The sequence below is a fragment of the Xenopus laevis genome, chromosome 5S (genome assembly GCF_017654675.1).
Source record: "Xenopus laevis strain J_2021 chromosome 5S, Xenopus_laevis_v10.1, whole genome shotgun sequence".
Lineage (NCBI taxonomy): Eukaryota > Metazoa > Chordata > Amphibia > Anura > Pipidae > Xenopus > Xenopus laevis.
Window position 1 is genome coordinate 98997592 of NC_054380.1, and position 22567 is coordinate 99020158.

The window sequence follows — 22567 nt, forward strand, 5'->3', positions numbered from 1 at the left end:
ATGCTATTAATGTGCAGTGCTGTGTACTGTATATAAGGTCTGAATTGGGATGGGATCGATAGTCACTTTGGCTATACATGCTTTATTAAAATATATTTTTCTGCTTTTCAAAGTGTCCTATTGTTGCTGGTTCTTTTTGAAGATTATGTACAACTGGTTGGTGTCTGGAAGCAGTGTGTCACCCTTTGTATCTCTCTCTCTCTCTCTCTCTCTCTCTCTCTCTCTCAATATAAACATATACATAGCTGGAGGTTAACTAGTATTTTCTCCTGTATTGTGTAACCTGAGCTAGTGCCTGACTCAGCCCCTTTAGCTATTAAATACATTATTTTTTGGCAAGGTAGGGAGTTCCTAGGAAGAGTCCACCTGCCCTGCTGCTGCACACTTCCTGGGTTATTAGTCACTTCTGCATTTCTCACTCTGGTCTTGCAGGTTTTAAGAAATGGTTTCTTATAGCAGAAGAGCCGGATTAACTACAAGATCACTCCACTGCTGGGGCTCATTTTTTTCTCTCCCTCTCTGATATCAATGTTAAGCCAGTTGCCAATATGGTGTGTGAACAGATACAATTTGCAGGAATACATTTTTTAGCCAGATGGAGGCATTCGTACAATTCCCAGTGGTAGAACCGTATCCCCAGTATATATAGAGAAGCGGTGAGTCTTACAAGGTGTACTGTTGTAGAGACGGCACAGGTAATAGAAGCTGCTGTCTGATGTGGAAGCAAGAACATTATGGAGAGTAAAGGTATGTTATTATTGAACTTACTTCATTGTTTATCTTGTGTTTTCAGCATTACTGTAAATCTAGAAATATGCAATAGGAACTAGGCATAATATATTCACTGGGTATATGTGGCTCGTCCATTGTCCACCTGGCATTTCATTCCCTGTATCTCCTTTAAAATATGTAGATGATGTATTGAGCAGCGCAATTATATTTTCTGTCTCACAATAAGCCTGTGCCAATATTGTTTGCAAAATGTAATTCTGTGTTCTGCTGAACTGTATGCCATCAAAATGAAGGTCCTCTAAAATATATATACTACAAATCCCAGTAGCCGCTGCCAGCCAGCAGTCACCTGAGAGAATGCTGAATGTTCACAGCAGTAGAGCTAAGCTAAAGACAAAGTTGACTGGAGGAATAATGAATACTGAAACCACGTGCAGATTTGTCTCCATATGCTGCTTCCATTGTGTACATGTAAATGTGATGTTTATGCAGATTACAAAATGAAACACGATGGGTTTGAGGATAAAATGACCAGCGGGATTTGCTGGAAAGGCTGTGCATCTGTATGAGGAGACACCTATATGGCCAGACAGCAGCAAACCTGAAATATGTCTCGGTTCTAATGATCGTCCCTTAGGCCAGTTAGTTTGTCATGCAACATTACAGCTGGCCTGAGCTGCAGCAAATTATCTGAATGATTCTTTTTTGACTTAGTTTGAGACAAACAGTGTAACAGACAGATTTTATTGCTTCACAGGTAACTATACTGAATGTTAGGGAAAGGGTAACTCTTTATGAGAGGCACCATGACACTTTACTGCCCCTGTCATTCATTACAACCTTAGTGCTCCTTTACTACATAATAAATACTACTGTTTGGCAGTCTGGTACAGGCACCGCAGATTCAAGGCCATAATTTCACCCAATAATTTCATCCACAGAAATAACATGGATCTACCATATATGATTAGTTATGAGCCTTGGTGCACAGACAGTGAACTAAGCAATACTCCATGCCCTTAACACAGAAAACCAATGCAGAAAAGTTAGCTTTGCATGACGAGCTGAAGTGCAAGGGACTTAAAAGAATGTCTGTGTTTTTCTCTGTTGTTTTGCTGACTTGTCAGCTGTGAGAGCACCTTTTGTAATGTTCCCAGTTCAGCTTGTTTCACTCTATGTCCAAAAAATAAAAAGTGAATCAAAGGAACTGCCATCTTTCCTGTGCCCAGCCACTGAGGTGACTATATGTGTACATAGTCTTTATGGTTGGGCCTGCATAGGAGTAGATGAATCAGTCTTTGCAAAATAATATTTATTTTTATAGGACTTTCTTCTCTTTTATACTTCTACACTAGCTACGGTGTTCGTAGCAGCCGCGCAGTTAATTATAAGGCTAGATTTTCAGGATTTTAAGGTTATTATATATTTTTATATGCCCTATATTTTTGTTTAGACCCTCTTGCACTCACCTAGCAGTATGTCATTCAAACCACTATCTGGTACCAATGTAACCAGAGAGCAGTTAAAATACCAAACCGGAAATCGATGGAACAGGTCAACAATGATGTACCATCCACAGCATAACTTAAAGGAATAGTTCAGTGTGAAAATAAAAACTGTGTAAATAGATAGGCTGTGCAAAATAAAAAATGTTTCTAATATAGTTAGTTAGACAAAAATGTAACACAGGGCGATTGGTCGCAACAAACACCTTTCCATAATGGACGTATGAGTCGCTGCTTATTTAAAGGGGAACTATTGTGAAAATGAAATTTTAATATAAACTTTCTCATTCTGAAGTATCTTTCTAAATACAATCAGTTAAAAATTCTGCATTTTTTATGAAATAATCAAGTTTATATTCACTATTCCTCTCTCAGCATCTGTTTCTCTTCATTCTGTCTTCATGCAGCAGTTGGGTGTCAGATGAATGATCCAATATATCTTATAGTGGGGGACTCCCTTTCCTAGCAGATGCATTAGAGCTCACTCAAACTGATTCCAGTACAAACAAAATCTAACTAAATAACTGCCTTTTGCACAAATCATGCATGTAGAAAGACAGGATTTCTGGTGATTTTAAAAGAGTGAGCTCTAATACATCTTCTAGGTAAAAGGAGCCCCCCTATAAGATATATTGGATCATTCATCTGACACTTAACTGCCAAATGAAACATAATGAGAAGAAACAGATCCTGACGAGAGGAATAGTGAATATAAACTTGATTATTCAGGAAACAGAACATGATTTTAATTGAGTGTATTTAGAAAGTGTCTTATTTTAGTATGCTGAAGCTAATATTAAATTCTCATTTTCACGATATTCCCCTAAATCAAATCCTCTGCTGCCATGTCTCTATTATCAGTACTCTCTTGCCATACATACAAGATACTGGTGATTGGTGATAGTAACAAGAAACTGCTTAGTTAATAGCATTTATGCATGTGCAAATGATTAAAGGAAAACTATACCCCCCAAACAATGTAGATCTCTATAAAAAGATATTGCATAAAACAGCTCATATGTAAAATCCTGCTTCATGTAAATAAACCATTTTTATAATAATATACTTTTCTAGTCGTATGTGCCATTGGGTAATCATAAATAGAAAATTGCCATTTTAAAAAATAAGGGCAGCCCCTGGGATCGTAAGATTCACTGTGCCACACAAACATACCAACAAACCATACATGTTAGGTCACATGAGCCAATTAACAGACAGAGTTGTGTCTTTTGCTTCCACACTTCTTCCTGTTACAGTTAGAGTTGAAGTATTTCTGGTCAGGTGATCTCTGAGGCAGCACAGAGTCCATCATGAAATGGTGGCTCAAGGCCAGAGATGTAAAAGGCCAAGATTTACTTAAATATATATTCCAGTTTGGTAAGATTCTTTAATATGCCACTTAATATTATATGAACTATCTGTTGCTTAAGTGTTAATTTTGGGGTATAATTTTCCTTTAAGTATTTTTGTGCCTATCATAATAAATGACACTCGTTATTTCTTTATATACTTTGTTATTTCTCAATGCAAGGTAACTGAATCGCTGAGTTAGCTCAGGCAACCAGCCAATACAAAGTCAGGACTGCCGTACAACAGGCATATCACACTTTATTTGTAATATGCAATGAACATAACTTATTTCAGTATCAACCCGTGCAAAAATATTGCTTGTGACCAATGATATTTAAATGGGATATTTTATTGCCTTTACCGCCTAGCGATATTTTACTTAAAGGGGTTGTTCACCTTCCAACAATTTTTTCAATTCAGTTGTATTCTAGAAATAAAGACTTTTTCCAATTACTATCTATTTTCCTATATGTCACCGTTTTTTTCAAATATTGAAGTGTAATTTTTCACTCTGGGAGACGGGTCACCAACCCTGTAAACTGTTCTAAATTAAAACATTTAGTTGATACGAAAGGCAGCTGTTAGAATTGATACAACAGTTGCTAATATTCCAGAGATGCTGCTGAGAAATGTCTCAGTTAAATCTACACCTGAATTACTGAGTTACCAGACAAACACCAGAGACAGGGACATTAAACGTTAAACTTAGAATTTGGAAAAACTGTAAAAAATAACAAATGGAAAGTAATTGAAAAAAGTCTTTATTTTTGGTGAACAATCTGAAAACAAGTGAACTGAAAAATGTATTTGGAAGGTGACCAATCCCTTTAAATATGAAAAATACATAGATACTGAATTTTATAACACTTACTTACTTTTATTTATAATGGTATTTATGGCCATTCCAATTATCCACCATCTGTTCATCCATGCCCCAATTCACCCTGATCAAGCTAATTCCTCCCTTATCTCAGCAAAAATATAGACTGTTCAGCAAAAGCTGGCTCAGTAGCAGGTATATTCAATGGAATGTATACATAGGGCTTATGCTGTATTTATTTTCTGTATACTGAAAGTAATGTATCAGGGTGCATAATATTGGGATCAAAGAACAGGCCGATCGTTTGGACATGTTAGAAGGCATTGGCATTTGCTTTGTCTAAGGCATTTTTCATACACAGTTATTGGAGTACTGTTTATATTAAGAATATGAAGAATTGACTTGCCAAGGTAATTATTACAGCACCCCATCCACTGTCTGTGAGCATACTTGGATGCCAGCCAATATTTGAAGAACAAGACAGGGGCATAACCATAGAGAAAGCAGACCCTCGGCTGCAGGGGGGCCAGGAGGTACATGGGGCCATGAGGCCCAAATTAATGAGTAATTTTAATATATATTGGTAAAACAGGACAACCTCTGTCTATTTGGGGGCCCTAAAATTATTTTTGCTTTGGGCCCACAACATCTAGTTATGGCATATGAACAAGAAGCCTTTGGTTATTAGTGGAATTCTGGGTATAGTTCCCAGCATTAACGTTCAATATGTAACATTTGTTATACAACTGAAAGTGTCTGTTTTTATTATTTATTTCCCCCAAGGCATCCCTTCAATACTGAAGGGCAAAAGCTCTCTCGGGCCTATCCTAAAACCTCACTGTCTGTTTTCCTCCAGACGAGTCCCAGCTAAAAAAAGAGGGAAATAAACGGTCCCCATTTGATTTGATTTTTAGTCAGATCCAAAAGAAAAAAGTTACCAAAGAAAGCAATGAAAATAATTTCCAAGTGAAGCAATTCTTTAGAGGATTTCAGAGAAATTCCAGCAAGGCAGAGAAGAAGAAGAAGGAAGGAGAGGAGCCCACAAATCAATGTACATCTGGTGATCACAACAAAGAGAATGGGCAAAATGAAGTGTCAAAAAAAGTATGTAATATGATATCAGTCAATTTTCTGTTGGAAATTTACCTTCAGTACACAACTATTTTCTGTTACTGTCTTCTGAGGTGGGATTACATGCTAAATTACTGAAAAGCCTTTACCTGCTGCTGGTGGTGAAACAATTGCTCACTGCCTCACATAATGGAGCTATGGAGACCACACAGAGATAAACATTATATAAAGATCATATACTATATCAATTTGATCGAAAAGGTTGAACTTGACATGGGGCCAGGTTTAGTCTCTCACTATAAACTGTCTACAAAGCTCATTGAGAGCTGGCCACAAACCTAAAGATCCACCCGCAGGGCTCCATGTAATAAACTGCCCATTGTTCTAGAGGGCCTTAACGACAGCTTTTATCAGCATATGTAAAGGCACCTTTAAAGAGACAGCACCATTAAACAGTAACTCTTCTCTGATGAACAGCAGTCTCTCCCATTTAGCAGGCATAGCACAATACCAGTCCATTTATTCTAAATTGACGTTATAAGCCTATATCTCTGCCTGTACCCTCCAGGTAATATTTCACTGGAGTCATAGTTCCTCCAGGTTTCGCTCTCAATACAGCTTTGATAAATTTTTGCAAAATCAATGTGGAGGAACGGAGCACCGCAGATCCAGAATAATATGTTAAAAAAGTCAAAATTATTACAAATCCATTAAAAATTACAGCAGCATCTCTCCTGTGGGGCTGCCCACTTAACGCGCTTCGTGTCTCACTGCCACTTCAGGGTTGAATTCTCCTTTAAAGGCATTAATAGAATCAGCCATCACAACCACATTTGTGGTGCTCAGCTGTCTGGACCTGTATGTTACTTCACAGAGAAAGGACAACTGCTGATCATCCTTCAATTCTACTTGATGTCTGTCCAAACATTAAATCTGTCAATGTACCTTCTTGGTGGGTTGATGGTACATTGATGGATAAGTGAGCGGAGTCGCAGCTTTTCTTTAATCCTGGCCAGATACACTTGTCCTTCCATGAATGACTAATTGCACAGTATCTCTAAGGTGGACCCTCTGATTGGTCAGATACCATGTAAGTCAACCAGTGTATGACCACCTTCACAAAGAACTAGAAGAAAATTTGTATAGGAAGGTTTTATGTTTAAGCTTAAATATATGAAAAAGAGTAGTAGTATTATTAGAGGGAGTTATAGGGCAATATTTGTATATCCTGTACTTTAATACAGGGCTTGTCTTTCACTCAGCAGAGGAAACGATGGCCTCGAATGAAGCTGGATGGTTCCAGGTCACTGAGTTTATGCAAAAATTTGGGAAGAAAGCAGAATGTCATAGCATTAATCTAAATAACTGCTCCCTGACACAGACTGACTTGAATGATCTTGGTAAGTATAAAACATATATAATATTTTATTGACATAAAAGGAGCTACTTTATGAAGGACTGAAGTGGGGAAGGATTTTTTTTTTTCAATTTTCCATTTCCTTTTTCCATTAGGTGTGCACTTGCCTTTTCTACCTGATGTTGAAGAAATTGATTTATCTTGGAATAATCTGATTGGTGGATCAATAAAACTGCTAACCCCACATCTCCGTCAAGTAGCCAGGTTAAAATTATTGTGCTTAAGCAACTGCAATCTGACTGAAGAAGATGCCAGCGCTTTAGGTATTGTGATTTTCTTACCAGATGTCATGCTTTTACCCCAAGCCTCCTGTACTTCTGTCACCTTCTAATAATATCATCCTTTTAGTTACAAAATGTAAATATATCTTGAAGGGGGACTTATCAAGTTGGAGTTGGGAATAGATATGTGCTGCTGTCATATGACTGGCTTTTCTGAAACACAGGTAGGGTAGATAGGGAAATGGATATTTCTACATTCTTCATAGCTGGCCTGAACCCACAAAGATATAAAATACAAATCACCCTATAAAGTCATTAATCATAACCTGGGGTTCTGGGGCCCAGCAGGAAACTTGAGGCTGAGTTACTAGCCCCCATAAGTACACTAGGTTTGCTCAGGAGGATTAACCTATAGCAACAAGTGATCAGTAAATGCTACCTGTTTATTGGTTGCTATGAGTTACTGCACCTGGGCAAATTAATGCCTTTACTGCATAACCCCTTATGTATTTTCTCTTTCTAAACTCTTCTTCACCTTTTCTGTCTTTTGCCATTCTATTTTTATTCCCTCTTACCTGTGTTGCTTTTCCCCTTTATATATCTATATCTTATAATACACCCTCCCTTTCTTTCTTCTGTTTCCTAAAATCTCCCCTTTCTGCTTATGCATTCCTCCCCCTCCCTTTTTTTATCTATAGCCTTTCATTTTTGTCCCCTTCTCTCCTTCCGTTTTACTTTATTTGAATGACTTTGGACCTTCTTCGAAGCATGCTTTATCCCTTGTATTTTTGTTGGAATAGTGCCACTGCTAGTGAGTTAAGAGTATTAACCAACCCACTAGAAAATGTTGAAGGCATTCTACAACACTGACTGACGACTGCTTTATTTCCTTGCAATATACAGTAGTTTATTTAAACACTTCAAGCATTGACAATGAATGACAATGGACTTTCTAATACATTCATTGTTACACCAGGTTTCTGTGACTACGGGTTAATCTGCTGTTGATTTGCACTTAATTGTTATTTGTTTACATACAAGGAGTGGCAGGAGCATGATTCGGGCCGGAGTAGAGCTTTCACTGTACTCCAGTTACCTCCCTAAATATAAATAAGTATGAGGATTATTCACGATGGATAAAAGCCTTCAGATTACTATGGGTGTATTCATTACAATGGGATAGTACAGGCAGATTTCACTTAGGCAAAGGATGCCCCCTTCGGTTGTGTTTCCCATCACCTTTAATAAAAACACTTCTATGGTGGCAAAATCTGTGGAGGTCACATTTTTATTTAAAGGGATCCTGTCATCAGAAAACATGTTTTTTTTCAAAACGCATCAGTTAAAAGTGCTGCTCCAGCAGACGTCTGCACTGAAATCCATTTCTCAAAAGAGCAAACAGATATTTTTAATATTCAATTTTGAAATCTGACATGGGGCTAGACATATTGTCAATTTCCCAGCTGCCCCTGGTCCTGTGACTTGTGGCTGTACTTAAGAAGAGAAACGCTTTCTGGCAGGCTGCTGTTTTTCCTTCTCAATATAACTGAATGTGTCTCAGTGGGACATGGGTTTTGACTATGTTCTTAGATCTACTAGGCAGCTGTTATCTTGTGTTAGGGAGCTGTTATCTGGTTACCTTCCCATTCTTCTTTTGTTTGGCTGCTGGGGGAAAAAGGGAGGGGGTGATATCACTCCAACTTGCAATACAGCAGTAAAGAGTGATTGAAGTTTATCAGAGCACAAGTCACATGACCTGGGGCAGCTGGGAAATTGACAATATGTCTAGCCCCATGTCAGATTTCAAAATTGAATATAAAAAAATCTGTTTGCTCTTTGAGAAATGGATTTCAGTGCAGAATTCTGCTGGAGCAGCACTATTAACTGATTCACTTTTAAAAATTTTTTCCCCCCATGACAGTATCCCTTTAACCACAAGCTCTTATCTGCACCCCTTTCAAAACTAAATGAATACACAGACCTCTCCAGGCCTGAGAGTGTGAAAAGAATCCCTGCCATAAAGTTTGGGAGAGCTGCTGTTTTTTTGTAGCGTAGAAAAATCCATGCAAGTGCCAAAAGAAAAAAAAACACTACACATTTTTCAGAAGTAAAGAATTTTTACCCAAAAGGGCACTAATTTACACAATATTACTCATTTTTGGGGGGTATATGCCTTTTGTTCTGACAGTATATTTTGGGTGGGAAGAATAAATATAGAGAGGAGAAAATGAGAATTCCATCAAATTTAGGTCACACTTTTCAAATATAAGTCTATACGGAGATATAAATGGATTCAAACTTTTACACGTTTTTTTTTTAAACATAATGAAACTGAAGCCTGAAGCATAACTGTATACTGCATTTTGAAAGCAAAGGAGTTAGAGTTTTTGGAGAGACGGCTGATTTTGTAATAGGCTTAATTCATACTATGCAGTGCTTGACTCTCTACAAAATAGTGCAGTCTAAAGGTGGCCATACACAGGGAGATCCACTTGTTTGGCAAGATCCGATCATGGGCCCTAGGAGGCGAATGGAGGCGATACAGCGGTCAGATCTTGGGACCGCATCAACAAACAGATGCAGCGGTGATCCGACGGGATTTTTTACCCTGCCCGATCGACATCTCCCGACTTTCAGCCAGATATCAATGGGGGACGCCCGTCGCATGGCCTCACACATGGGCCAATAAGCTGCCTACTCTGTCTGTCTGCAGCTTTTATCGGCCTGTGTATGGGGGCCTTAAAGGGATACTGTCATGGGAAAAACATTTTTTTCAAAATGAATCAGTTAATAGTGCTGCTGTAGCAGAATTTTGCACTGAAATTCATTTTTCAAAAGAGCAAACAGATTTTTTTTATATTCAATTTTGAAATCTGACATGGGGCTAGACATATTGTCAATTTCCCAGCTGCCCCAAGTCATGTGACTTGTGCTCTGATAAACTTCAATCACTCTTTACTGCTGTACTGCAAGTTGGAGTGATATCACCCCCTCCCTTTTTCCCCCCAGCAGCCAAACAAAAGAACAATGGAAGGTAACCAGATAGCAGCTCCCTAACACAAGATAACAGCTGCCTGGTAGATCTAAGAACAGCACTCAATAGTAAAAACCCATGTCTCACTGAGACACTTTCAGTTACATTGAGAAGGAAAAACAGCAGCCTGCCAGAAAGCATTACTCTCCTAAAGTGCAGGCACAAGTCACATGACCAGGGGCAGCTGGGAAATGACAAAATGTCTAGCCCCATGTCAGATTTCAAAATTGAATATAAAAAAATCTGTTTGCTCTTTTGAGAAATGGATTTCAGTGCAGAATTCTGCTGGAGCAGCACTATTAACTGATTCATTTTGAAAAAAAACTTTTTTCCCATGACAGTATCCCTTTAAGAACCCCATTAGGCTTGAACTTGTACCATATTAAAATGCCTTTGGGGAGAGTTTACTTCTTAAGTCTCATTTGCATCTGCTTTTTCCATGGAAATGCTGAGGGATAAATTGTTTACAAAGAAATCCCCTCAATTTACTTCAACTGAAAAGGGATTTGAAGTATTTTTATACTTAGGTCAGTCCTAGAGATGCTAAAGATTGAAAAGCTCATTTATGTTCAAACAGGGCACCATCAGCATCTGGGCCTGGAAACAATAAGGAGAAAGGTGCACTCTATATCACAAAAGAGGGGTGTACCTAATACCTGCCTGCTCTGTGCAAACAGGTGTTCCGCTCCAAGGCTAGGATCCTGCAAGTTGATATACATGGATGCCTACATGCTGTCCTTGTTTTACAGGCAAAGTTGTGCCTGCCACAATATCAGGTGCCAGTATGGGAGATGCACAAACAAAACTATTGGAGCAAAGTGTATCACGGGCATAAGTATGGTACTTGAGTTAAAGGCATGTTTATTTTGATATTTTTAATGATTATTCTTTATTAACCTTTTCTCTCTATTACAGGAGAAGCACTTGAGTACATTCCTCATTTAGAAGCATTGGATCTATCTTGGAACAGTGACATAGGAGGCAATCTTTCTAAAGTCACCCAACACATCCCAGTCCAGTTTGAGCTAAAGGTGCTGAATCTAACAGAATGTGGCCTGGGTGAAACAGATGGGGAAGCACTAGGTAAGAGAAATCAGGGGTTAGTTTCATTAGGGCCATGCTTAGTAGTTGTTTATCTGTTGAAACAATGCCAACGAGCAACACTTTCTTAAATAAGTATACCATTACTACTGTAAAGTAGACTTTGCATATAGTAGACAGGCGCATATGCTCTCTGCTTGGACCTGTCCTGTTTTACTCTATATTACATAGTGTAGCTGTTTTATCCAACATATATTGACTATTCTATCCAATATATTTCAGTCACTATATCCAACCATTCTGCCAGATAATCCGACAATGTAGGTTGTGACTTGAGCTATTTGGTCAAAGGAGCTCAAACTGGAACCTCCCATAAATAGGTGTAGCTTAATCCTTTAGTTCTGCCTCCCTTTCCTTTCTCTATCTGGCCTCTCTCTGCCACTTTATCCACTGCTTTCTTTCCATCTGTGTACAGAGAAGTAACCATAGCCTTTTGTCTGCTGCCCCCTCTCCATCTGCCCCCCCTCTACCTTTAGAATCATGCCACCAAGACTTTACTGGGGTGCCTGACCGCAATCAATGGGTACTAGTTTTTTGTGTCAAATATATATATTTATTTATCCTTATCTCTTAGCCACAGCTATTGGAAAAATGCCACACCTGGAAGCACTGGACCTGTCTTTAAATAAATACATTGGCTCCATAATGAACAGTCTTGTTGTGGAACTTAAAAGCTGCTCTTCTCTGAGGGTGTTAAACTTACATGCCACGGGACTACACCAGGACAACATCCAATATCTGAGTCAGTAAATATTATTTCATTTTGCATAAAAACAGAAGAATGTACATGCTCCCAGCATTAATGTACAGCCAAGTGTGACCCAACCCTGAACTCATAGCAAATAATCTGCAACCACAGTTTTCATTGTTGGTTTTGGAATAAGGACACCAGACATCAGATTGGTTGCTATGGGTTACTATGCAGGGCTCCCCGCCAATGTTTTTTCATAACCTTGGCAGTGCCATGTATTGCTATGTTATTACACAAAAGAAGGGAGGAGTAGGCAAGTTCACATTCTTCACACTGTAGAAATGAGAATGTCTGATATATAAGCAACTCATTGCATGTTATCTATGAGAGGATCTCTGACACAGTCCGTCACCTGTGTGCCTTGTGTTTCATTCATTCTCCTGTGTGTCTTATGTTTCATTCATTCTCCTGTGTACCTTATGTTTCATTCATTTACCTGTGTGCCTTGTGTTTCATTCATTCTCCTGTGTGTCTTATGTTTCATTCATTCTCCTGTGTCTTATGTTTCATTCATTCTCCTGTGTACCTTATGTTTCATTCATTCTCCTGTGTACCTTGTGTTTCATTTATTCACCTGTGTGCCTTGGGTTTCATTCATTCACATGGGTGCCTTCAGGAGCTATATATTGCACTTTGTGTGACAGCATTTTATCTCTACCAGAAAATTTACTAACAGCAAGGTGTGATGTTATCTTCAGGGCTCTATCTATGTCAGGTTTCATATGTTTTTATTTAGGCAGACTGAGATGAATCCTGCCTGCTTTGAATCAGTTATGATGGTCTATGGCAGGGATCCCCAACCTTTACAACCCGTGAGCAACATTCAGAAGTAAAAGGAGTTGGGGAGCAACACTAGCATGAAAAATGTTCCTGGAGTACCAAATAAGGGCTGTGATTGGCCATTTAGTAGCCCCTATGTGGATTGTCAACCTACATTGAGGCTCTGTTTGGCAGTGCACCTGGTTTTAAGGCAATAAAACTCACCTCCAAGCCTGGGATTCAAAAATAAGCACCTGCTTTGAGGCCCCTGGGAGCAACATCCAAGGGTTGGAGAGCAACATGTTGCTCGCGAGCTACTGGTTGGGGATCACTGGTCTATGGTGTGTGTGCCTAGGTTGGTGCTTTCTATGCTAATGTTCCATAAAGAGCCCTGCATCGGTTTCGATACCTATGGAATGTTTGCAAAGCGGTAGGGTTTAGGACATATATACCCTGATTGGGCATTCCTTAATAACTCCCCCGCCCTCCCCTGTGGAAACAGCAATTTTCTCCCTACCCATTTGATCTGGAGTGACGTCACTTCTGACTCTTGGTAATGTTACTTCTGTTTTGTGTGTCCTGGGTCGGGAGGTCAGGAGGTCAGGTTGAGTAGTGGGTCTGGGAAGGGGGACATTGTGGGGTGGTGGGTATTGGGTTTTGGGTCAGGTACAGGTCTGTCTAACTGGATTTATGCAGGACTCTAGTTCCACAATCCAGTGTAATTCAAGTGAGGCAGATCAAAGTCACAGCATCCAACTGGAATGCACTTGCCTTGCAATCACTTGAATCTTAGCAGTCTATACAAATGCTTTAGTGTTGGCGTCAAATTGTGACACACATAATGTTAACAGTCGCAGTGCAACAGTATATAGAGGCTTAATTTAAGGGCAGCTTGCACATCCCTAGACTAGATAAAGAGCAAGTCCATCATTTACAAATACAGTTATCATTTATTAAATACCCTCCCAGTGCTGCTTGCTTGAAAAAGCTTTCTCATATTTACTCTTCTCCCAACCAAAATTGATTAACGAATCTGCACTGGAAAAACACAATCAGCTTGTCAGATGAAATAACATGACTAGTAGCAATGGTGTAGGAAGATTGTCCCTTCAGGTGATGTTCACACACACCCAGACCTATCTTACAGTAATTCTTTCAAAAGCATCAAGAATGCTTTGTTTTATTTTAATTCTCTGTTCTGTTTCTGTTTGCAGTTTATGGTTGCTGACATTCTGTGTCACACATGCTCCTTGGTGCCATGGCTATCACTTAAAACATGTTTTGCCCTTTACAGGTGCAATATTTCACTACTGGCCGAATTTAAGAGTTTTGGACCTGTCCAGCAATAAGGAAGCTGGGGGTGGATTCCGAGAAGCTGCAGCACGACTCACAGCTTTCAAACACCTTGAGCGGCTGGATATTCACCAGTGTTGCCTGTCACAGGATGATGTCAATGCATTAAGTAAGAATAGGAAGTAATTAAGTAAGAATATGCTGCAATGAATCTCTATTTGTACCATACAATCACTGTAATGCTTGTCAAAGTGGGAGAGTAACATATCACTGAAGACTTTATTCAGATAAAAACACATGCTAGATCCTTATGGCAACGAGTCACTTAAAGGGGACCCGTCACCAAAAAAAATTATTCCAAATCCTATTTTATCATATTAGTCAAGCAAAATGAACTTTAATTACACTGTATAAATTATTTGAATCTTGTGTCCTTCCGTCTGGGAATTCATTATTATAGCAAGCAGGCAGGAGCCATTTTGTGGACACTGTTATTAAGATAAGCCTTCCATCATCTCAGAATCCTGTTTGTGCACCAGAATGGGGGACCTGATGTCCATCCTCATGCCCTGGCTACACAATTAAATGTTTAAAAGAACTGGGGGAATGAGAGGAGAGCAGTGACATCTAGGAAGTGCTGAGTGGAAAGTGAAAGTAATTTTTGATTGACAGCTGAGATTATTAAATGAGTTTACAACAGCTATGAATGCTTTAATAAAAAAAATAGTTAGAATTTCATGTTTAATTTGAAAAAGACTTTAATTATACAGTTTTTTGCGTCTGGGTGACAGGTCCACTTTAACTGCCTCATCTATTTAACTAATTTCTGTGCATAGAAAAACTTCAGAAACATGTATATACACAAAGAGAAAAATTGCCAGCGCTTGGTATGCCTAAAATAATTACTACAAAAAATGAGGTGTTAGTAGCACACCAAAATATGTAAGCTTACGTGCCACACTTTGGTTAAAATATGTGAGCTTACATTTTTTGTAATACTTATTTTTAAAGGCCACCCGTGTGCTTGCAATTTTTCTCTTTGTGTACAAATATTGGCTTTTTATCGTTTATAGCAGATGGTCAACTCCAGATTGTGGGTTAGGGGTGCTTCTAGCAGCTGGTCAACGCCACAGCATGGGTTAGACCAATCGTTGGCGATTTCTTTCTGTGTTTCAGAAATATTTAATTTAGATATTTTATAGGATTTCAAGCCCATCAGTAGAAAGGGTGGGTGCATTCTGATTCTATGATAGGCCAAAAAACGCTTGTAAACTTTTTACACCCACTTCTAATCCGTTTTGCAGTGAGCAGTTCTCATCGTGTGATTGGTCACAACAGTCACCTATTCATTGGGGCACTATATCTTTTTAATCTATAATAACATTCTAGTTATGATTCCTTAGAAAAGGTCTCCAACAAATCTGTCTGGGGAAAACCTATTCTTTCATTTAATCTAATTAAGTCTAATTGCCTATTTACTTTATATAAAATAAATGTAAATTAGGGGGTTATACCCTTATGATCACTGTCTGTTAAAAATAATAAAAAAAAGCCTTCGGTACAACACAAACATAAATGGGCAATGACACAAGTGGAGTTTTGTCTCCAGAAAATTCCTTGGTCAATGAGAATGCAGTTGAAGGAATCAAATCTTGTAATCATGAAAAATGCCTTCATGTGTGTTTTTATATGGTAACATAATTTGACTAATTTACCTGCATTGATTCTCAGCATCCACAATGGCAAGGAATTTTGCTGTGGTGGCAACACGTGGGAAACAAAACATGTATTATTGCCCTGAAGAGTGATTAGGGTATAGTGACCCTTTACATATAAGGAGCTCTGTGCCCATAATACCAATGAATTCACCATTCTGTATGGATAATACATTTCTTCCTTTGCCAGGGTGCTGGGACTAACAGGAAATTATGTCAATATACCTTTATGTTTGATAACACAGATTATAAGTAAGCTTGTGACATGAATAATGATATGAAACACCTTTGTCCTTGTGAAGCCCAGGTCATACCTTTGCTGTCCAACCTTGAGGTGCTGGATATTTCATCTAACAAAGCAGTCGGAGTGAGTCCTGAATATCTGTTCAGCAGACTCAGATTTTTGCCAAGACTGAAATCTGTTCTTGTCAACAACTGCAGCTTGAAGGAGGAATCCTTTGCAGCACTAGGTATGGATATGATTTTATTTGTATATACCTGGTATGGTGGCACTTTGTACCTCTGCATAAAAATTGCAGTCCCACAACACATGCAGTTTCAGCTTATCTGATATGTATTCTAGTACCATCCGACTCATTCAGAGTTGAATTTATTTAATTCTGCAAATTACTTACCCTCAGCAAAAATGTTTTAAACAACTTGCACCCCAACACTACAACCAATGGTTGCCTGGTTGGACACTTTTGTATTTATGGCCACTGGGCTAGCAGTTGTTATGTATGTAATGCTGTATATATGGGACATTGTTATCTCTTCTTCCTAGCTGAAGCTTCCCATTACCTATTGGACCTGAGAGTTCTAGACCTTTCTTGGAATAAGTGTGTCGGAGGGAAGCTGAAGTTGCTTTTAGATACCCTTAAAACTGCAACAGCTCTGCAAAGCATGGTACTGAGTAGCTGCAACCTGGTGACCCAGGATTTGGCAGTATTAGGTATGTACTGTATGTATAAAGCTTGCACTTAAAATACTACACACTAAACTCAGTTCTAATATTGATAAGTAAACATTATTTCATGTAAAATGGCCTTTACCATACACAGTGGTAAGTACGGGACAACAGAAGTAAATAACTGCTTTTTACTGAAAGGTCCTATGACTACCCACAATGGTAACTTGGCTTTGGGCCTTTGAAATACACAACAATAAACTCAAAAAACTCAGTTATGTCTCAAAACCCATCAAACACCAATGCAAAAAAGGAGAAAAACAAAATATGAACAGGCTTAATTGTCACACCTTCTGGGAAGGCCTAGAATTATTAAAGATGAAGCCATTGCCCCAATATAAAGCTATGTGACTCAGTATGAAGCTGATGAAGCAACAAAGGGCTGGTAGATGAGTCGTTCTATATACTTTATCTGATCGTATTGAACCAACCAATTTACTTAATGCACAGACAAGGGAACAAAGTGTTTTGTTTCAATGAACAATACCATGGGCACAGGGGCAATCCTGGCCCCTCCGCCGCCTGAGGCAGCTTGGTGTTGCTGCCGCCCCCCCCCCCCCCCCGGTGCGCTCACCTTTTGGTCCAGGGGGATGACGAGGGCGGCGGAGGGAGCCAGGACGCTAGCGCAGAGACCATAATTGTGCTCTATGCGCTACAAGAGCTGGATTTCAGGTTTTCAAACCGGAAATTTGGCTCTTAAAGTACCAGGAGTAGAATTATTGCTGCCCCTGGTACCTAGTGTTGCGCTCCTGCCTGACGTGAGTTGCTCAACTTGCCTTATTGGTGGAGCACCCCTGCATAGGCACCACTTGATCATGAGGTCTGTGCTGATCATGAGGTCTGTGCATGTATCTGACCAGAGCTCCCAAATTAGGTTTCTTGTCAGTCCCCCAATATCTTGCCATTTATGTCAGCAAAAAAAAAAAGGGAAAGGGATGAGAGCAACATGCCCCGAGCTAACGCAAAGTAAAGAATAAGACTCTCTGATACCTACACAATGATTTTAAAGGGAAACTCCACAAAAACATAACTTAAACTTTTTGAAAAGTAAACATAATTTCAAGCAACTTTGCAATATACATCAATTAAAAAATATGAAGATGTTTCATGATTTTTAATGGTCTCTGACTGTACCCTAAGCCTAGCCCCCCTGCTCTCCTGCTGATCTCTCTGATAACTTTGTTGAGCTGGCTGACTACTGTTACTTTGTATCAACAGCCATCTGTCCTCAGCCTGCATCCTCCAAACCCCACAATTCCCTGCACACGTGATTTCAATAAGGAACAGAACATCACAGTGCAATGCATTGTGGGTTATGTAGTTCCTGCATGCTGTCTGTAAGCTGTGGAGAAGTTGTTACAATTTGTAACATCAGTGTTTAGTCCCTCCTTCCCTTCCAGGATTTCAAATGATGCAGAAAGAGAAGAACTGCTAAACAGCTGGATTTCAGCATAGAAAATTGCATGTATTCATACTTTTTAAAGAAACAGGTAACTGTGATGGATATATTAGGGGTGTCTGTGTTATGTGGGCCTCGTTATCAAATTTTGGTTTGGAAGCCGGAGTTCCCCTTTAACTAACTCTAACAATCTGTGGATTCAGGCAAGTGGCAGATGGACTGCTGTAAGATGACATAGACAGTCGCTATTTATTAGCTCTGTTGTGGTGTGATGGGGGCCTATATGAAAGTTCCATGATGCTCTTCTTCTCCATGATGTAACATATAAATACATTTAAAGCAAACTTTGTATTCTCCTGAAGATACCTTCTCATTTCAGCATCGGCAGCACAAGCAGGACACTTGGACAGTTTGCAGCAGCTGGACATTGCTTACAATGACACAGTCGTGGATGAAGGATGGATGCTTTTCTTTGAAAGTGCACATGCTCTTAAGAACATTACTGAATTAGACGTTAGCCTGCGGCCTTCTTCAAACCGAAGCTGTGGGCCCTGGTTCATTCATTTATTGTCCATCTTGGTGAAACTACCAGGACTCCGAGAGCTTGGAATGCAGCGCTGGTTGCTGACAGCAGCAGAGAAACAGCAGCTCAGCTACATTATGACAGAGAAGAACATCAGCATTCTTTTTGACTGATAGGACAATTTTCTCTACAGTTCACTGCACTATAATCATAAACATAAAAGAAATAGCACAAGATGGCCTTTGGGTGCTCTTTCACTATCAATATTTTGAGAAACTTGAATATGCTATTAAACATTGCATTGATATCTGTCTGATTAAAAAAAACAATGTATGTATTAAATAACTGCATAAACTGTAATCTAAATCAAATAGTAATTCTAGGTGTTACCTTGAAGGTTAGTTTAGTTTCCCAGACTGTAGGAGACACTGAAATGGCCCAAGCCCTTTACATACCATTAGGCCTCGCCACCATGCCTGGATCTGAAACAGAATGGATGTTATAAGCCACATATCATCCTCCTCCTGCCTAAAGCAGCCAGACAACCTACCATACCATGCTACCATAGTATTGAAGGAATATTTCTTGCAATATGTTATGTCTACATACTGTATGTCTAAGACTAGCTTAGTTTCATTTAGTCCATGGGCCATCTATGTGCCCAAGGGAAATGCAAGTCATTGTTATTAGAAATTCCCTTGCAATATGAATTTGATATGAGAGAATCATTTTTAGGTCTCGTAAAAAATAGCAACAAATTACCAGGTGGAATTTACTGGTCATCTGTTTAACATCTGATTGGTTGCTTTTGGTTACAAGACCTACCCATGAGACCTACCCATGTACAGTTTTGTACACACACTAACAACTACAGTATGTAAACAATCCTTTCAGGGACAAAGAGTTAGTAATTAATTAAAGGCTATACATGGGCTGAAAAAAACCTGCCAGCAGACCAATAGGGGTATTTATTCACTATATAAAGTTTTCCAACAATAGACGCACTCTAGGGGGCAAATTTACTAACCTCCGAAAAAATCGCCAGCGACGTCTTCGCTCACATCACAACACTTCACCAAGCAGAGATTCGCCAGGAAAATGCTAATTCACTAAAATCCAAAGTCGCGTCCAGGGCGTTGAACGCTGGCGAAGTTGCTAGCGTTACTGCGCCAAGTGAAACTAAGTTGTGCCAGTGTTGGCTAATTTGCAAACTGCAGGAGGTTAAATTTCAATGGACGTATATGTTGCAGCAAATACATTACATTACACAAGCCCGGGAAACTTAAATAAAAGAAAATAGAGTTGTTATATTGCCCTACACATGAGCCCAGTGTATAGTTTATGTGCCATATGTTAGGAAATGTAGGGGGGAAGCCGGTTATCCCAAAAAGAATGTACGCTCTTTTGCAGCCTATCACCCTGAAAAAAGGAAAAGACGCTAGCGTTTTTTGGGACTTGAAAAATTTTCAACTATTTTTTTTAGGAACTCCTATCTACTCTATTGCACTTCGCCTGGTCTGAGGTGGCGAAGCCAAGTCTGGCGAAAGGCGTAACGTTCAGTAAAATCCGCATCTTAGTGAATTTGCATAATTACATCCATTCGCCACAGCACGTATTCGCCAGGCGTTAGGGAGCGAAGTACCGCAAGAGTCTATCTCCTTCGCTAGCGAAGTTATGCCAGTGACCATTACTAAATTGGCGAAGTTCCGAAATGATGTCACGCTGGCGAATTTTCGCCAGCATTAGTCACTTCGTCCTTTAGTAAATTTGCCCCTAGGAATTGATATTGCTGTGAAAATAAAGGAAAACTGATTGGCAACGTTGTGGTTTGTAATGCCTTGAGAAAAGTCCAAAATGGTACCGAAGCGTTGCCAATATATTTTTCTTTATTTTCACTGAATTATGAAGTCCTGGAGTGTGTCTATTGTTGAGAAACTTTACCTATGATGTATGAGACCCCAGGCATGTGTATGAGAGCAACCAGGCATGTGCTGACTATATGTTGGAGTGCACCATATATGGCATTTTATATATATATATATATATATATACATATACATACATATATATATATATATATATATATATATATATATATATATATATATATATATATATATAGTTTTCTTCCACTGAAATATTTTGGCTAGTGAAGAAGCATGGAAAACCCCTCTTCTGCCTGCTATTCACTTTTTTGTGTTTTGCACATAGCAGAAAAACACCTGCCAATACTTTACTCATTTACACATAAAGCAAACTTGTTTTTGCCTTTAATTGGTATTTAATTTTAGTCATATACACTGAATCACTATTGATGGACTAGTAGATCTTTTAATACATACTGGGGCTCATTTATAAAGTTTGGGCAGTTCAGAATAATTCACGCAGTGACTATATTTGCCATGTGCATGGTTATATTTATAAAGCTGGATACGAGTGGTGTATTTAATGTGCAAACTGAATTACAAATTTTTATTCACACTGCGAATGTTGCAAATATTTATGCGTTTGAGTTATGCCACAACTTTGGTGAAAAATTAAAAAAAAAACAGTTTTTGCAAGTTGAAAATTTAATTACTGTCAACTCTTTTTTCATGCACAACAACCTCACACATTGCCTGTACTCACACAAACACCCGTCTCATTTGTGAGCCATTTGTCAATATTATTGTGCTGTGCGCATTCGCAAAAAATGGAAAGACAGGCGCTTCAGCGCTTCAAAAGCAGCACCTGCAAGCGCACTCTTCTGTCCACAGAGAAGTGAAGTGCCAGTGTCGCCTGCCCTGCTGTGAGCGGAGGAAGGCGCGACCTTCTGCACTCACTAACACTGACTAGCACTGACCAATACGTGGGAAAGTGCCCTGTGCGCCCTATGCAGGGTCGGACTGGGGGGCCTGGGGCCCACCGGGGCTGCTGTCACAGGGCCCCCCCCTCCCGGCAGTGCCCAAGGACCCCTCCTGACCTCCAGCCCGCTTTCATGAACGCGATGTGTGCGATCAAAAGAAGCAACCCAGGGCCCTAACTTCCAGTCCCCTGCCCACATCCATGAACACGCCGCGTGCGTGCGCGCAGAGGTCTGGGGAGCGAGTCTGGGGCAGCTGGGGCAGCGGGTCTGGGCCGACGGGGCCCATGAGGACCGGGGCCCACCGGGTTATTTCCCGGTGTCTCGCCGGCCCAGTCCGACACTGTCAGTAATCATGAATCAAGGGCAGGGGGATAAAATGAATACAAAGAATACATTGGGATACATCCCGACAGCACAGATCCCATTCTGGACACTGTGCTGATACAGCAGATGCACCTTATTTGGCTATTGTGCTGATGTTAGATGGACAGAGGGGCACAATTATACTAAAACAAGGATGATGACTGGCAGTGGCTTAACTAGATGTTACTGGGCCCCACAGCAAATTAATTTTAGGGCCCCAAGCATATCCACAGGTTGTGCTGTTCTACCAATAGATAATGAAATTACTCATTATTTGGGCCTTGTGGGGCACCCTATACCCCTGGGCCCCCCAGCAATTGCAGGGTCTGCTTCCTCTGTAGTTACGCCCCTGATGACTGGATACCATTGGCTCAATTTGAGGAAGTATTTATTCAAATCCAAGAGGGGCTTACTCATTGTGGTCCAGAAACCTATATCCCAAATCGAGAATCCTATGGGAAGAGGAGCGAGAATATATGAACCCAACATTGGTCATATATTTTTATATGGAAAAATATGGCACAAACCTGCCAAAAGCTGCAAAAAGTAACCCAAATCCGTACCTTGGCTAGTTTGGGCTTTAAAAACCTCTCTGAGCTTTAAATTAGTAGCCCAATTTGGCAGGAAAACCACCAACCTGGCAACCCAGTGTCATATTGTGTTACTGACATCAGTCTATATGCAGCATCTCTTCCGGTTTC

At 39.7% G+C, this 22567-nt stretch overlaps 1 protein-coding gene across 1 annotated transcript; it reads left to right on the top strand.

Moving 5' to 3' along the window:
- Nucleotides 1–342: 342 nt before the first annotated feature.
- LOC108705376 (leucine-rich repeat-containing protein 31) lies at nt 343–19294 on the top strand. The gene is made up of 10 exons (XM_041564899.1): nt 343–747; nt 5264–5515; nt 6741–6878; nt 6991–7158; nt 11066–11233; nt 11826–11993; nt 14056–14223; nt 16072–16239; nt 16554–16721; nt 18515–19294. The coding sequence occupies exons 1-10, from the start codon at nt 735–737 to the stop codon at nt 18829–18831; spliced, it is 1728 nt and encodes a 575-aa protein (XP_041420833.1). The 5' UTR covers nt 343–734; the 3' UTR covers nt 18832–19294.
- Nucleotides 19295–22567: the final 3273 nt, after the last annotated feature.